A 17,062-nucleotide genomic window follows, 5' to 3' on the forward strand; every position below is an offset into this window, starting at 1 on the left:
TATATATAATTAGAAATGGTGCAGGGGTTGCCTCCTGCAAAAAATGTTTTTTTTTTTTTCAAAGCACATGTGAGGTATCAGGTCCATGATGGCATTGTCATCACTTTGCAATCGATGTCTGGAAGTTCGACATATGGGTGACTCGATGAAAGTGAGTCCACACAGAGTGTGTGTGTGTGTGTGTGTGTGTGCATGTATGTATATATATATATATATATATATATATATATATATATATATATATATATATCATCATCTTTCGGCTATTCCCGTTACGGGTCGCCACAGCGGATCATTTGTTCCCATTTCTTCCTGTCCTCTGCATCTTGCTCTGTCACACCAACCACCTGCAAATCCTCTCTCACGACATCCATAAACCTTATCTTAGGCCTTCCTCTTTTCCTGTTACCTGGTAGCTTCATCCTTAGCATCTTTTTCCCAATATACTCAGCATCCCTCCTCAGCACACGCCCAAACCAATGAAATCTTGCCTCTCTGGCTTTGTCTCCAAACCTTCCAACCTGGGCTGACCCTCTAATATACTTATTCCTAATCCTATCCACCCTTGTCACACCCAGTGCAAATCTTAACATCTTTAACTCTGCCACAATCAGCTCAAACGCCTGCCTTTTTGTCAATGTCACTGTCTCCAACCCATATAACATAGCTGGTCTCACTACCCTCTTGTAGACCTTCCATTTCACTCTTACTGGTACTCGTCTGTCACAAATCACTCCTGACACTGTTCTCCACCCACTCCATCCTGCCTGTACTCTCTTCTTCACCTCTCTTCCACACTCACCATTACTCTAAACTACTGATCCCAAGTATTTAAACTCATCCACCTTCGCCACCTCTACTCCTTGCATCCTCACCATTCCTCTACCCTACCTCTCATTCACACACATATATTCTGTCTTAGTCCTGCTGACCTTCATTCTTCTTCTCTCTAGAGCATATCTCCATCTCTCCAGGGTCTCCTCCACCTGTTTCCTACTCTCACTATAGATCACAATGTCATCTGCAAACATCGTAGTCCACGGGGACTCCTGTCTGATCTTGTCTGTCAACTTGTCCATCACCACTGCAAATAAGAAAGGGCTCAGAGCTGATCCTTGATGTAACCCCACCTCCACCTTAAACGCATCCGTCACTCCCACTGCAGACCTCACCACTGTCACACTACCCTCGTACATATCCTGTACCACTCTTAACATACTTCTCTGATACTCCTGACTTCCTCATGCAATACCACAACTCCTCTCTAGGCACCCTGTCATATGCTTTCTCTAAGTCTACAAAAACACAATGCAACTCCTTCTGACCTTCTCTGTACTTCTCCATCAACACTCTCAGAGCAAACATCGCATCTGTAGTGCTCTTTCCCAGCAAGAAACCATACTGCTGATCACTAATCATCATGTCCCTTCTTAACCTAGCTTCCACTACTCTTTCCCATAACTTCATGCTGTGACTGATCAATTTAATCCCTCTGTAGTTACTACAGCTCTGCACATCACCCTTATTCTTAAAAATCAGTACCAAAACACTTTTTCTCCATTCCTCAGGCATCCTCTCACTTTCCAACATTTCATTAAACAATCTGGTTAAAAATTCCACTGCCATTTCACCTAGATACCTCCATGCTTCCACAGGTATGTCATCTGGGCCAACAGCCCTTCCATTCTTCATCCTCTTCATAGCTATCCTTACTTCCTCCTTGCTAATCCACTGCACTTCATGAGTCACTATCCCCACATCATCCAACCTTCTCTCTCTCTCTCTCTCATTCTTTTCATTCATCAACCCCTCAAAGTACTCTTTCCATCTGCTCAACACACTCTCCTCGCTTGTGAGTATGTTTCCCTCATTATCCTTTATCACCTTTACCTGCTGCACATCTTTCCTAGCTTGGTCCCTCTGTCTAGCCAATCAGTACAGGTCCTTTTCTCCCTCCTTAATGTCCAACCTTTTATACAACTCTTCATATACCTTATCCTTCGCCACCTCTCTCTTAGCCATGTACCTCATCTCCTTATACTCCTGTCTACTTTTGCCATCTCTCTGACAATCTCACTTCATACACACGCACACACACAAGCATTATACCTATGCAAATATCAGTGGGTGTGTGTGTGTGTGTGTGTGTATATATATATATATATATATATATATATATATATATATATATATAAATATATATACATACATACAGAGAGAGAGAGAGGGAGAGATACATGGTTGTACTATTCATTTAGTCAAAATAGGATGCGTGTTTATTTGACTGTCTTATTAGCCAATTTGTAAAAGGATTGACTACGATACAACACACAAGTTGCTATACTGTAGTCACGGTTGTGCGACTACACAGACAGAGAGATAATAAATGTAAATAAATAAATGTAAGGGAGTGTGGCACAAAGCCCCCAAGTTGTGGAGGATGATTTGTGATGTGGTCTGTGTTATATGTGTCTTGTATACTTCTGATCACAAAATAAAGTCTACTACTGTTTTTTTTTTTTTGTGGTCAGTAGTTGAAATACATAATTTAAAAGTAAATATTATAGTCCACATCGAGAGACAGTGACAATGCTTTGTTAGTTGTGATTCAATCATTTGTATGAGCAACTAAATGTACACTTTCTTAACTGCGTTTAACATTTATATATATATATATATATATATATATATATATATATATATATATAGATATATATATATATTTATATACGTACATATGTGCATGTGCTTATTGTGTGCACGTGCTTATATATCCTTTTAAAGAAAGAGGGATGTTAAATAAATGAACTTACTAGGGTGATTAATATGTCTTCAGGTACACCTCATGGAGTGTAGACCACATCTGTTGTCTATTAGTTATAAAGCCTTCTAACATGACAATACAATCTAACAAGTGATGTTTTCTGACTGCCCACATGAGTAACTGTACAACTTCAACATACAATTCTCTGGAAGCCTTAGAAAAATATGCACAAATAAACCAAAGAATGAACCTGGATGCCACTGTTCAGCGAAACAATAAAGCCATGGAGAGAAATGTAGGCAGACTTCCATTTAATAGTAAAAGCCACAAAACAACAAAACACATAAACGTATACAACACTTAGTTTTTATTTCTAGCACTTCCTCAGATGTGGCTGTCACAAACCAATCCAGGATTGGTTTCAGGAGTCTAAGTAATGAAGTGGATTGGTTTGTGACAGCCCACATCTGAGGAAGTGCTAGAAACGAAAACAAAGTGTTGAATACGTTTATGTGTTTTGTTTTTTTGTGGCTTTTACTATTAAACGGAAGTCTGCCTACATTTCTCTCCATGGCTTTATCGTTTCGCTGAACAGTTGCATCCAGGTTCATTCTTTGGTTTATTTGTGCGATTTTTCCTTGTTTGCCTGCTTTTTGGACTTATGAAAATATGGATTTAATTATGTATGGAAAATATGGATTTAGTATCGGTATGCATTCTACTGTTTCAAGCCGGTACATAAAAATCAACTTCCAATCATTAGCGGACCGGAGTTCCGCAGTGGCGACCCCTAACCGGGAAAAGCCGAAAGACACAAACAAACAATGCATTCTACTGTTTCACTTTCCACTTTCTTACTCAGTCTCACAACTATCTGACCAATACTCACCTACTCTTGCCGAATGGCCATCAAGACATGCCAATTTTTTCCCTGCTGCTGCATCCCAAATCTGCACAAAGCCCTTGTGTGTACCAACAGCTACCAGGTTACCCTGTAAAGCACAAAGGAATAAAGTTGTTTCAATTTATGGTTAGAACAGAGCTGATCATCACAATACTGCACTGAAAACATATGTCTTTGCCAAAACTGATAACAATATTACAAAGCTAATAATAAGAAAATCCTGCAGATGGCAGGTACTGATTCAGCAAAGATTTCTGAGAAATACAACAATGGAAATTTAAAAAGTTCTCCTTTTTAATAGAAAATGCAAAGATCTCCATTCTCTTCAGGTATGTCTGAGTAATACTTTACCTTTTATAACACTTTCTCTTCACACAAAAGGGAAAATACAGTTGTGCAAATCTTACCATAATGGTAGATGTCACTGCATTCTCTGCTGCAGTATTCAAAACATACGGGGTTCCCCTGCCACGGAAGCCAGACGTCCACTTAAGACTCTTGTTAATTTAAAAGTGTGCCAAATGTCACCAAATGCTCCCCGCGTAACATAGGGTATAAAGGTGATGTTCAGGCCTACCAAAAATAGAACTGACTACCCAGGAGGAACACAGTCCAAGTAACCCAAGAGGTAACATGTACAGCCAGGAAGGTAAATAACTAGTTGGATGGAAGGAGGGAGGGAGAGAATACTGCAGCAGTGAAGGCAAAGACATCTTCTGTTATGGTAAGATTTTACACAACTGTACTATGTCCTTATGTTCACTGCTGCAGTACTCAAAACATATGATAGAGTGCCAAAGCTCAAGAGAAAATGTGGGAGAAGGAAGGGGCAGAAGAGTCCCCTAAAAAGCCATGAAGAACTGAACTAGCAAAACCAGCCCTAGCTCTAGAGATACCATCCAACTTGTAGCGCTTGGTAAAGGTATGCAGAGAAATCCAGGTAGCTGCTTCAAGAACAGAATTAATATCTAAACATTTGAAAAAAGCACCAGAAGAAGCCACAGCTCTAGTAAAATGAGCCTTAATTGAAAAAGGAAAGCTCTTGTCATAAAATGTGTAACAAAAGGAAACAGCCTTAGAAATTCAAGAAGAAATAGTTTGTTCGGATACAGCAAGCCCCAAAGATCTAGGATGAAAAGAAAGCAATAACTGATCAGATTTTCTAATAGCTTTAGTTGTATCCAAATAAACCCTAAGTTGCCTATGCATGTCCAAAGTATGCAGCACCGTCTCACTGTCGGTTTGCACAGAGGGGAAAAAAGTAGGCAGATTATTAGACTGATTGAGTGATAGCTCATTAACCACCTTTGGCAGAAAAGAAGGGTTAGTGTGCAAGGACACTGTCCTCATGGAAAATTAAAAAAGGATGGCAAGCTATAAGGGCCTGCATCTCAGACACACGTCTGTCAGAAGTAAGCGCTAACAAAAGAGCAGTCTTCCAGGAACAATGCTGCAAGAAAGCAGAAGCAGTGGGCTCAAAAGAAGCCTGAGTCAACTTCTCCAAAACAAAATTAAGGTTCCAGGAGGGAGGAACAGGCTTCCAGGGAGGTCTAATATTAAGAAACGCATTTAAAAAATTGTTTCACCTCAAATCTAGCTGCTAAAGGAGGAGAAAAAGGCAGACAAGCAGAGACAGCTGATAGGTGGGCCTTATCAGAAGAATAGGCCAAACCAGCATTGAGCAACTCACACAAATAAGAGAAAACCAAAGCAGCATCTACATTTTGGTGTTAGAAGAGAGACACCAAAAAGAAAACCTCTTCCATTTGGATAAGTAGGATTTCCTACAGCACATCCGCAGAAAAAAAAGATGTCTATGAGGAATCAAAATTCTATCACCCACAGTGCCAGTTGAAACATGGACAGGTGGGAATGGATAACAGATCCCTTGTCTTTTGTGAGTAGATTGACCCTGTGAGATAACTTGTGATGATTGCCCCTGGCTAGATGCAGTAGAGGCAACTTGTGCTGTCGCAGCCAAAAGGCAGTCACCAACAAGATTTTGAGAGCATCCTATTGGAATACTCAACAGGACCTTTGGAATGAGAGGAAGGGGAGGGATTGCATAAAGAAACATCCCCTTCCGAGAGGATGAGAGGGTGTCTACCTTCCATACCAGAGGACCTGGGACTCTGGTACAAAACAGAGGAAGTTTTCTGTTCAGAGGGGAGGCAAAAAGATCCACTTGAGGAGTACACCACTGGTGGATAATGTCCAGAAACACATTGCTGTGAAGCATCCATTCATGGGACTGAGTTAAGGACCTGCTCAGAGTGTCTGCCGCAATGTTATGACCAGAAGGGATATAAACTGCCAGAAATATGTCATTTCTCCCTGTTTGTTGCTATACTATATCACTGTGGTATTAGCTGTGAAAACCTTGAGAGGCACAGGAGAAAGAAGAGGCTGAAAGGCCTGAAGAGCCAGCAGAACAGCTCTCATCTCTTTGACATTGATGTGCTCCTTCTGCTGATGAGCTGATCACACCCCCTGTACCTTTAGGGAGCCAAAAGTCACCGCAGCTTCCCATGTCTGAAGCGTCTGTGAACAATTCCTGAGAGGGAGGGGGGGTGAAAAGGATCCCTGGATTCAGAGACAACTGCTGAATCCACCAGTGAAGTTCCTGTCTGAGACATGGAAGAAGAGGAACTACAAATTCTAGAGGATGAGCATGCTGAAGCCACACTGACTTCAGAAACCACTGAAACTTTCTTATGTGAAGTTTGGCCAGAGGGAGCACTGGAATAGTAGATGCCATGAAACCCAGAACTCTCAGAAACTCCCTGGCATTAATGGAAGTCAGAGGAAGAAGAGTGTGAAAGAAGGAAATGAGAGTTAAGGCCTTTAGAGGGGGCAGGGATGCAAGCATTGGCGGCATCTGAATCCTGCAACCCAGAAAAACATGATGCTGAGGAGGAGTCAGAGAAGACTTTTTGACGTTTATAGCAAATCCCAGGCTCTGAAGAAGGGAGGTGGCAAAAAGAAGATTTTGCAAAAGGGTCTCTTGAGAGGATGCCCAAATCAACAGGTCATCAAAATAAGGAAAAATATGGATCACTTAAAGCCTGCAAAAAGCAATCACAAGAGCAAGGCATTTGGTGAACACGCTTGAGGCAGTAGAAAGGCCAAAGGGCAAAGCAGAGAACTGAAAATGCCAGAAAGCAACAAAAAATGTAAAAACTTCCTGAAAACAGGATGGATCGGAATATGAAGATAAGCATTCCTGAGATCCAGAGACATCATATAGGCCTGAGGGAGCAAGAGAGGAAACAGAATCTGAAGGGACAACATCCGAAAGGAAGGTACCTTTAGAAAAGTGTTCAGATGAGAGAGGTCTAGAAACAGTTTGGAGTAGAACCCTTTCCCCATTTGGGACACACACACCTCATGAATAGTACCCTGAGACAAGAATTCTTTTGCCTCTGGTAAAAAGGGAAGATGTTCCCAAGAAGGTTGAGGAATGCCCATAAAAGGAGGACTGGTTTTCCACACCATTAAGTACCCTTGATAAATGATCAAAAGAACACAAAACTCCTGAGTGATCTGAAACCAAACTGGAAGAGAAAGAGGAATGTGGCTGGGAAGAGACAGATAGTCACACAGCATCTGGTATGTCCAGAAAGGAAGGCTTCCGAGTCCCCGAAAACTGAGTAGCCTTAGTACAAGGAGCCCATTTTCCACTCTTCCTACCTTTAGTAGAAGGATGAAATTGCCTACGAATAAAGGCAGGCTTAGCAAGGTAATTTCTTTGACATTTAGGAACAGGAGAAACAAGCACATGTTTAAGTTCCTGTAAGACCTTGCCTTTATCCTGAAGGGACTTATAAAAAACAGCAGCTGCTTCCTCAAACAAAAGTTTAGAATCCAGAGGAGCATCCATCAACTTAGCTTTAATGTCATAAGGTAGAGACTGAAGCCTGAGCCAAGAACACCTCCTCATAACTGAAGCAAAAACAGCAGCCCACCTCCTCATAACTGAAGCAAAAACAGCAGCCCTAGAAGAGGCATCCGCCGCATCATAACTACATTTAACAGAATGACGAACAACTTGAGAGGAAGTCCCTAACAAGGAAAGAACAAAAGTCTTACCCTCAGAGTCTGGAAAATCAGAAGCAAGTTGACAGGCCTGAGAAAGAAGAGCCAACACACACCTAGACATATGAGTCTGATAATTAATCGCCCTAAAAGCTAGGGTAGCAGAAGTGTAAACCGTTTTACCCAGCCTGTCCATAGTTCTGCTGTTCCTGTCATAAGGCAATAACTTGGGCAAAGGAAGCAATTGAGATGGCTTATCAAAAGCTACAGACACTACCAAGAGGTCAGCAGCAGGACATTTATATAAAAAACAACAATCCTCAGGAACCCTATAAAACCTGTCAGGATTCTTGGAAGCAGGGGGAAGAGAATCAGGCACATGAGAGGCACTGGAGAAAGCATCAAGTAAAGCAGCCAAGACAGGAGGAATAGCCACAGGTTTAGGAGATTCCAATTGCAGTAACTCATAGCACCTCTTATGGATATCAGAGACCCGAGCACAATCGCACTGGAAAAAAAGCCATCATCAAAGAGAGTGGGTCCCCAAAGAAAATTTCCTCTAAAGGAACATCAGGACTAATACATTCCTCCTCCCACAGTCCAAAGGAGAAGGAATTTGAGTAGAATAACTTAGGGATTCGTCAGCAGAATCCAACTCATCCTCAAAAGAATCCTGGTCTCTAAGCCTTTTAAGACGCGTACAGGACCAAGGAGGATCAGGAACTGAAACCTGACGAGGAGACTTTAAGGACATTAAGGCAGAAAATAACCCTTGAGTAAAAGCCTGCCACTCACTTTGAGAATCCCTAAAAGCAGAAGAAACGTGTTTACTTTTTTGTTTCTTTTTAAGGAAAATTCCTGATAAGGCTCAGACCCAGGATGACAGACGAGAACCATAGCAAGAACTTCTTCCCCAACCAAAAACTGACGAACTCCCCTAGGCCTCTCAGAAAAAAATCAACTGGGGTTCACTCTGAACATCTAGAAGGACACCTGCAAACCCTCTTTGGACATTCTGCCAGCCAGACCATCACAGGCCTCCACCATGGTCGAGGCAAAGAAATCCAACAACACAGCCAGGTGAGTCTACAGGTTCATAACAACCTCTGGAGAAACACCTGGCAGAGGAAGAGTCTGGTCGTACATTTTTCACCTTCTTTTTCCCTAATGGGTGACCCTCTGGGTGGGAGATTCCTTCCATTAAAAATAAATAAAACCAAAACCACTGACAACAGGGAAAACCAATTTTCACAACACTTAAGTGCTTTCGTTCCTGATTAAATGGAACTTCATCATTACTAACCTATTAAAACCACACCATCAATTTATATAACATTCAACCCATCATGTGACCTTATTCATTTAAATAAGTATTATTAAAATGTTTTTTAAAAATTAGACTCTACCATAAAATACATATAAACTTATCACGTCACCCCATCACTAACCCTTTATATTTCACAATGTGTTTTTATGTGGGGAAAACCTCTCCCATCAGTAGGAGTCATGCATCAGCAGAAACTATTCTACTAATGGCAAGAAAAGGAAGCAGTAAACAGATAAGGTTCATCTGAACTGCTTTTTCAATGAACAGTAACAGGACAAGTTCTGTTACTGGAAAGAGATTAGTAGCTGGAGAAGAGACCCAGCACAGAAAGGCTCTACAACTCCAGTTGGACTCCCTTGCTTAATATAATTACCTCTGAAGTACCAAAATATCTTGATACATTATGAAAGCCACTGATGGGTACAAATTCTTATATCTACAACTGTGTCATCAAGATCAACTTGATGAGACAAAAACTGATACAATAATAAACTCAAAAAAGAAGGAAGCTACATCATTAGTATACACTCAGGAATTAACTGAACACCTTTGAGTGGTGACAATTCAAAGAAGCAAGGGTTATGGTCTGTTTCAAACATTCCCAGTTCGTTCTAGAATTATTTCAAATACAAGCAATATCCATAGACAATACCGAACACTATATATCCAAATGTTTTAAGGACATGCTAAAATTGTTTAGACAAAGCCTACAAATCTGAAGTAGCCCAAAGCATTTTACAGCTAATTCATTATAAAATAAAGTAGGAAAAATTAGGACCCCATTTAGCAGAATCACGCTGTTCAGGCTAAGAAAATTCCCTATAAAACCACCTTCCTACTTATTGTGTAATGACGGTTACTTCACATTACAGATAACAGCAACTATTAGAATGTAAGAGCCTAAACATCAGATATTTCCACTGGGGACCATGTCCTGGACTGTGTCTTGTTAAACTAACTAAAACACCTTCAAGATCTTTATAGCACCAATAAGGCTATCCCATGTTCCTTGGTTCTCAGTTTCCAGGAAATCATTTACTCTCTAGCTGGAGAAAAAAACAGTGGCAGCTTGAGACCATGGTGTATTGTTCTGGTAAGTTTCACCTCTTTTCAGTGCTGAGTGACTGGATTTAATATACACAAGTCTGAGAGGGCCTTAGTCTCTAGATCAATGTGTAAGGGAGCCTGCTCCCTGCAAAATAACTATTTTCAATCCATGCCATCACACTGAATGGAGCACATATGTTTTCTGATATGTTGTGATTTCCAAGCAACTGAGTTTTGATATTTAATAGCAGAATCCAATGATAATATTCTAAGTAGAATGCATGACAACAGTGAAGAATACCGGATCTCATGTAAGAAGAGGTCCATGACAGATGGGACACGGTCAAGTTAGCAGACACCCATACCCAATGTGTGGGACAGCTTTTTATTAACTTTTTTAGACAGACAGGACAGAGAGAGACATATTTCATCTGAAAGGGTGGAGTAACCCCTACCCCAGCCCCAAGCCATTTTCTGTTTAAACTGAGAGTGGTGTGGGGGGGTCACATAATCTCAAACACGTTATTAAAAAATACAAGTGAAACAATTCCAGTCGCATAAATCTCCTGGCAGGTAAACACTGCTTCTTAACCTGTCAAAATGAGGCAGCAATTGCTAATTATGCTGAAGGAGTAACAAATAGCTTTCCTACACTCTGGACAGGTTACTTTTGTGATCCGTTTTTTTGTGCAATTTTGTTTGACAATGAACTACAGAAAGTGCACTGATTTGCATGGAATAAGTTGGTTTTGTACTGCAGTGTTTTTTTTTTCACTTTTCCACACTGTAATGTGATCACAAAGCTGCTGCATATACATGTTACTGGGGTGTAAGCAAGCCCTTTTGGGAAAAAAAAAAAGTTTTGTGCGTTTTTTTTTTTTTTTCTTTCCTGTTTTTATGTTCCTTCAACTTATTCACTGTGATATGGAAAAAACAGACAAAGTGTAACTCACTGCAGAACAAATTGATGGATCACAAGGAAGACCATTCTGAGTGCTATGCAAATAAACTAGTAGGGTCCAATAATTTCCACTGTTGTTAAATGTACTCCCTTAGATTTGACTAATAAAGCAATAACCATTGCTTGATCCCTGGGTGATTTAACTATACCCACAGTTTATTTTACCCAAGAGGATAAAGCCTGATCGCAAGTGAGTACACACTGATGCAACTGACTCACTCACACTTCTATTATGAACAATAAGGCAGGCACTTCATTGAAAGTAAACTCCCCAATTACAAACGATCAGTAAAGAAAATGTAAAAAAAAGAAGTAATGTTCTTACCATAACGTTTGATCTGTGTTGTCGATCTTCATTCATTCTTGACTGTTGGGTTTTGGTTCTGACCCTCGGAACCGACTTGGACGTTATATCAAGCTCGTGCCAGCCAAAAACTCTCAAACCAAGGCTAACCATACTGCCTCTCTTCCCTTCCCCTTAGATCAAGTTTTGCCCCTAGAGTAGAAAATCATGGAAGCTTCATGAGCACAACCCTACTGGGGGGAGATGGGTGGGATGTCATGAATGAAGATCGACAGCAAAGATGGAACGTTATGGTAAGAACATAACTTCTTTATCTGATGTTGTCAATCTTCATTCATTTTTTACTGTTGGGACAGAGTCCCTAGCTACTTTAGACCTTGGGAGGCCCTACAGAAGGGTATTCCTGAGCACAATACAGCCAAAGGATGCTCTTCCCCTGGAGACCGTATCCCATTTGTAATGAATGATAAAGATATGGGGAGTAGCCCAAGCTGTGGCTGCACATATGTCATCCATAGAAGCTCTGGAATGAAAGGCTACTGAAGTGGAAACAGATCTGGTAGAATGTGCCCTATCTTTTGTCAATGCATCCAGCTTATTTTGTTAATAAATAAAAGTGCTGCAATCTCTCAACCATTTTGACAGAGTAACTTTCGAAACTGATTTGCCCCGAAAAGGATAGAAACAATTGGTCCAATTTTTTAAAAGATTTTGTTCTATCCAAATAAAAACATAATTGCCTGTGTACATCCAACAAATGTAAGCAATATTCTCCCTTGTTTGAGAAATTTGGGAAGAAAACTGGTAGATCTATGGACTGGTTAATACTGGAATCTCACACTACTTTAGGTAAAAAGGATGATTAGTTCTAAGTGATAATCTCTCTGTGAAAAATGATATACGGACGTTTTACGCACAGAGCCTGCAACTATGAGATTCTCCGTGCCAACGTGATAGCTACCAGGAACAGTTTTGCAAGACAAAAATTTGATATCACAGGTGGCTGCTGGCTTGAAAGGCTGATGAACCAAACTTCGTAAGATCAATGTTAAATTCCAAGGTGCTCTTTGAAAGGCGGTTTCAAATGTAAAGCGCCCTTAAGAAAGGTTACGCAGAGACAGTGGGATATCAAGGAAAGTTCCTCGAAACCATTATGGAAATTTGAAATGGCAGTTAAGTGAACTCTAATGGAAGAAGTAGAGGCTCCCAACTGGAATAAAATGGATGAATATTCCAAGAACTTATCGATAGAGGCTGAAAAAGGATCAATACCTTTTTCATCAGACCAATGCGCAAATCTCTCCCATTTGCTAAGATAAAGTTTTTGGGTGGATGGTTTATGAGAAGCCACAAGTATCTTTTGTACTGGGGAAGATAAGTTATTTTGCCTGGCAATTACTAGAAGTGGAGAAACCAAACAGTCAGCTTGAGATTTTGTAGGTTGGGATGGACCAGGCCCTGTGGATGAGACAACAGGTCTAGGGTTGGAACCAGAATCCACAGATGGTGAACTAAGTGAGGCCAGAGAAAGAGAAAACAGACCTGACGGGGCCGGGTACAATGAGAATCACTTTGCTTCTCAACCATTGGGCTTTCTTCAAAAACTGGGGAATTAGAGGGATTGCTGGAAAGGCATAAAGAAGTTCCAGGGCCAATCATGGAGAAGAGCATCTCTTGGGGACTCCCCTCGAAGTGGGACCATGGCAAAGTACCTGCTGCACTTGTGGTTTGTGGGAGAGGCAAACAGATCACGGTAAGGCTGACGCCATTGATGAAATATCTTTGCTGCAACATCAGAATTGAGAGACCATTTTTGAGACAGGAAACTGCATCTGCTCAGTTTGTCCGCAATCACGTTGGAGTTCCCCAGAATGTGTGTTGCTGTCAGAAAGTGGTTGGAGGTGATTGCCCATTGCCAAACTCTTAGGGCTTCCCGACAAACAGGGTAGGATCTGGTTGCCCCTTGTTTGTTGATGTACCAGACTACTGACATGTTGTCCGACTGAATAGCAATTGTCCCTGAAGGGAGGACAGTTTGAAATGCTTGCAATGCTAAGAGCACTGCCCTCAGTTCTAGGATGTTGATATGCAAACTGGTCTCTGAAGAGGACCAAGTGCCTCGGACTGTCTTTCCCTGAAAATGCCCCCCTACCCTATTAGGGATGTGTCCGTGGTCACTATGGCCTTGGGCTGAGAGAGGGAAAAGAGGCGGCGCCATAATTTGTCTTCTGGCTTCATCCACCAATATAAATCCTGCTTGCACCGGTTGGTTATTCGGATTGGGTGGGACATTGAATGAGTTAACATAAACCACTGTGACACCAGGAGCCACTGAAGCAGCCTCATGTGGTATCTTGCCAAAGGAACTAAGGTGATTGTCGCTGCCATAGACCCAAGGAGCTCTAAGAACTGGTGAGTCAGAACTTTGTCTTGAGAGAGTATCACTTGAAGTTACAACCTCAATTTCTCCAGTCTGTGAAGTGGAAGAGTAGCCATGCAGGATTTTGTGTTTAGTCTTGCTCCGATGAATTCTATGTCCTGTGTGGGGGATAGCTTTGACTTTTCTTTGTTGATCGAAATGCCTAAGAACTCTGCAAGCCTTGGAACGGAGTCCAAGGCGGAAAGCAGCAGATGCCTGGTGGGGGAGGTGAGGAGCCAGTCGTCTAAGTATGGAAACACACGGAATTCCTGTAGCCTTAAGTGAGCTTCTACTACTGCCATGCATTTGGTGAACACCCTGCGGGCTGTGGTGAGACCAAAGGGCAGTGCTCAAAATCGGTAATGACTGGCTCCTAGCTGGAAGAAAAAGGTATCGTCTGGAGCATTTGTCCATTTTTATGTGGTAATACGGATCCTGAAGAAGTATGGAGCACATCCAATCATCTTTCTCCAGAAAAGGAAGGATAGACTGAACCGTGACCATCTGGAATTTTGTTTGTTGAACAAACTTGTTCAGTACACTGAAGTCTAAGACTGGCCTTCAGTCCCCTGTCTTTTTTGGCACTAAAAATAATCTTGAGTAAAATCCGGATCCTATTTGGTCTGGTGGGACTGTTTGGATGACTCTTTTTTTTAAGCAGCTTTTGGACTTCTAGTGCTGCTACATCACCCTAACTGGGTGGAACATTGGGGATTCATCTTAGTGGTCTGGGATAAAGACTGAAGGGGATATGGTAACCTCCTAGTAATTACTATTTGCACCCAAGAATCCAATGTTATTGTGTGACAGGCTGAATGTTGCAGATGGAATCTTCCCCCCTGACCGCTTCCAGAGGTAAGCAATCCGACCTCTGCTCAGGGGTGCTGGTAGGGTTGTCCAGAGAAGGAGTTCCTGGAACCCTGGTTACGCGGGCCTCCCCCTCTGCCACGTGAGGGGCATCTTCCAGAAGAGTTGCCCCTTCTGCCCCAGGAGGAATACTCGCCACGCATGTCCTGAAAAGGCCCTTGGGACTTTCTGAACCACATCTTTCCCCTTCTCCAATTCCTGAAGTCAGGTCGTTGATGAGTGGAAAAATGCACACCCACAGCAGAAAGGGTCTTTCCATCCTTCTCACACCTGGCTAATGTGTCTCTGACTTTTGGGCCAAATAGCGACGAAGCATCAATGGGGGCATTGAGAAGGGAAGACTTGAAGGAGTCCACAAAGTCACATAAGCACATCCAGGTGTGATGCCTAATGGCAACACCTGTACCCAGTGCTCTGGGTGTCCCTTCGGCTGTATGTGCAATAAGCTGCATGGACGAGTTGGATATTGACTCTAGGGTGGCAAGCTGGGAGGCAACATTATTACGGACCTCACCAGACACTGCTCCTGCTAAAGTCTCTAAAAGCTCAGTTATCAGATCCCATTGGAGTCAAGTGAAATGTGCCAAACAATTCAAGGACCATATGTCGAAGGTCAACGAAGCAAAGACTAGCTTCCTGAATCTGTCCATCATCCAGAACTCCCGGTTTGCAGGATGGACAGTTGGACTCTCCTTGGCGAGTTCCTTTTTTGTGGCAGCCACCACCACCATGGCATCTACTACTAGACCTTTTGACCAGTGAGGATGATCTTCAGGCACAGAAAGAATTTTGTCCGGCCTCCAGGGAACTGGCTCTATAGTTTCAGGGGCCTTCCACGCACACTGCACGATGAGGTTGACCAGTTCATCGGTAGGTGGGGTCACCCAAGAAGTAAGAAGGTCGGCCACGAAAAGCCTGCAAGAAAACAGGATTCCTCAGACGATGGGTTTGTGGACTTCCAGTCACTCCTCTGTTTTAAAATTTCCAGGATGTCTCTGAAGGAGATAACTTCAGGGGGTGACCGAGGGGACCCTTCCCCTTCATCAAAATCTGTATCCTCAGTAACCGATTCTTCTGGAGAATCTAGGTGCTTCCTCTTGCATGATCTTTTACGGGGTGGCTCCTCAGGGGGAAGATCTGAGGAGGACTCGGGAGAGGGGGGACCCTACAACAGGGTGTCTTGCTACTCATGTGCCAGCTGCCCTAAGGTAGCAGATTGTGACAGCTATGAGCCAAACGATACACAAATGTGACACTCTGACGGAGATGGTGCCAACTATGAGCCTGATGAGGCCAGGGCTCTCTCCATAATCTGGAAGGCAGGCTCGCCCGAAGAGGGATGGGAGCCCAGAACTAAGAAAGACAACCTTGGAACCGGGGTCACACCCCAATCTGACGAGCCCACCTCCAGAGTAGGAGCCGCGAGAGGACTCGTAACTGCCAGGGTACCAAGAACCGTGGACGGCGCCATGGAAAAAAATTAGAGCCAATCCAGGGATCCCAGAGTCGGCAGCCAAATCACGGTCCCATGGGTGGGTCAGCTCCAATGGAGCCACAGACCACAGAGTCAGTTCCGGAATGAAGGTGATATCCACCATCGGCACCGAAGAAGTTGGCACCAGGAAAGTCGAAGTCGAGGGCTCCTAGACCTGCAGAGAGGCTGAAGGAGAAAGGTAAGTTGGAGTCCTAGGAGAGTAACCCTTGGCGCCCTAACCCTCGGCTCCAAGTGGGAAAGAGGTCCTCAAGGGGGCAGGAAGGCCTCTGGCTGCCAAAAGCTGATCCACTAATCTGAGTACATCAAGCTCTGAAAGGCTCCTGGTGGAAAGGACGGACATACCTGAGGACGACTCTGGTCTTTCAAGAAATGGACTTAATTGCTGACCCAAGAAGGGGTCTGTAGGTGGGGAGTACCTAGTCTTGGGTGTAATCTTCACCTTTGGCACCATGGTCGGTTGACCAATAATTTGCTTTGCAGGGGAGGGAGTAACCAGAAAACTTGGTGAGTCTAGTTTTGGTTCTGAGAGGGTCATTGATACCAATGATATGGTTGGTGCCGTAGAAGTTTTGGTAATTTCAGTAGTATTCGGCACCATGGGAGACATGAGCAGTCTCGGTGCTGGAGCAGAAGTCAGTGCAGATTTTGGTATCTTAGGCCTTGGTTCCAAAGGATGAGTCAGTACCTGAGCCTTAGAAGATTTAGCTTCACGTACTTTAGGTGACGTAGGTACAGAATGACTCCCTTTCTTGGATTTCTTTTTGGGAGACACAGATGTCTCCACCTCAGACAAAGCCTCACTAAAAGGGCATTTTACACCTCTCTGCAAGGGTTCGAGCACTGAAACCCTTGCAGAGTTCACATGGCGGCTGAATTTCCAAATGTGGCACCCCAAACAATAAACACATGAAAGATGCCCATCGGAGTTGGGCATCTTTC

At 42.8% G+C, this 17,062-nt stretch overlaps 1 protein-coding gene across 2 annotated transcripts in view; it reads right to left on the bottom strand.

The window, feature by feature from the left end:
* LOC122813194 (fizzy-related protein homolog) overlaps nucleotides 1-17,062 on the bottom strand; it is an 806,647-nt gene that overhangs the window by 272,723 nt on the left and 516,862 nt on the right. For both annotated transcript variants that reach the window (XM_044085371.1, XM_044085370.1), the window contains one exon: nucleotides 3,654-3,756. In XM_044085371.1, the coding sequence (XP_043941306.1) occupies nucleotides 3,654-3,756 (103 nt within the window). The remainder of the gene's footprint in view (nucleotides 1-3,653; nucleotides 3,757-17,062) is intronic.

This window comes from Protopterus annectens, chromosome 10.part0 (assembly GCF_019279795.1).
Source record: "Protopterus annectens isolate FY-2018-M chromosome 10.part0, PAN1.0, whole genome shotgun sequence".
In the NCBI taxonomy this organism is placed as follows: domain Eukaryota; kingdom Metazoa; phylum Chordata; order Ceratodontiformes; family Protopteridae; genus Protopterus; species Protopterus annectens.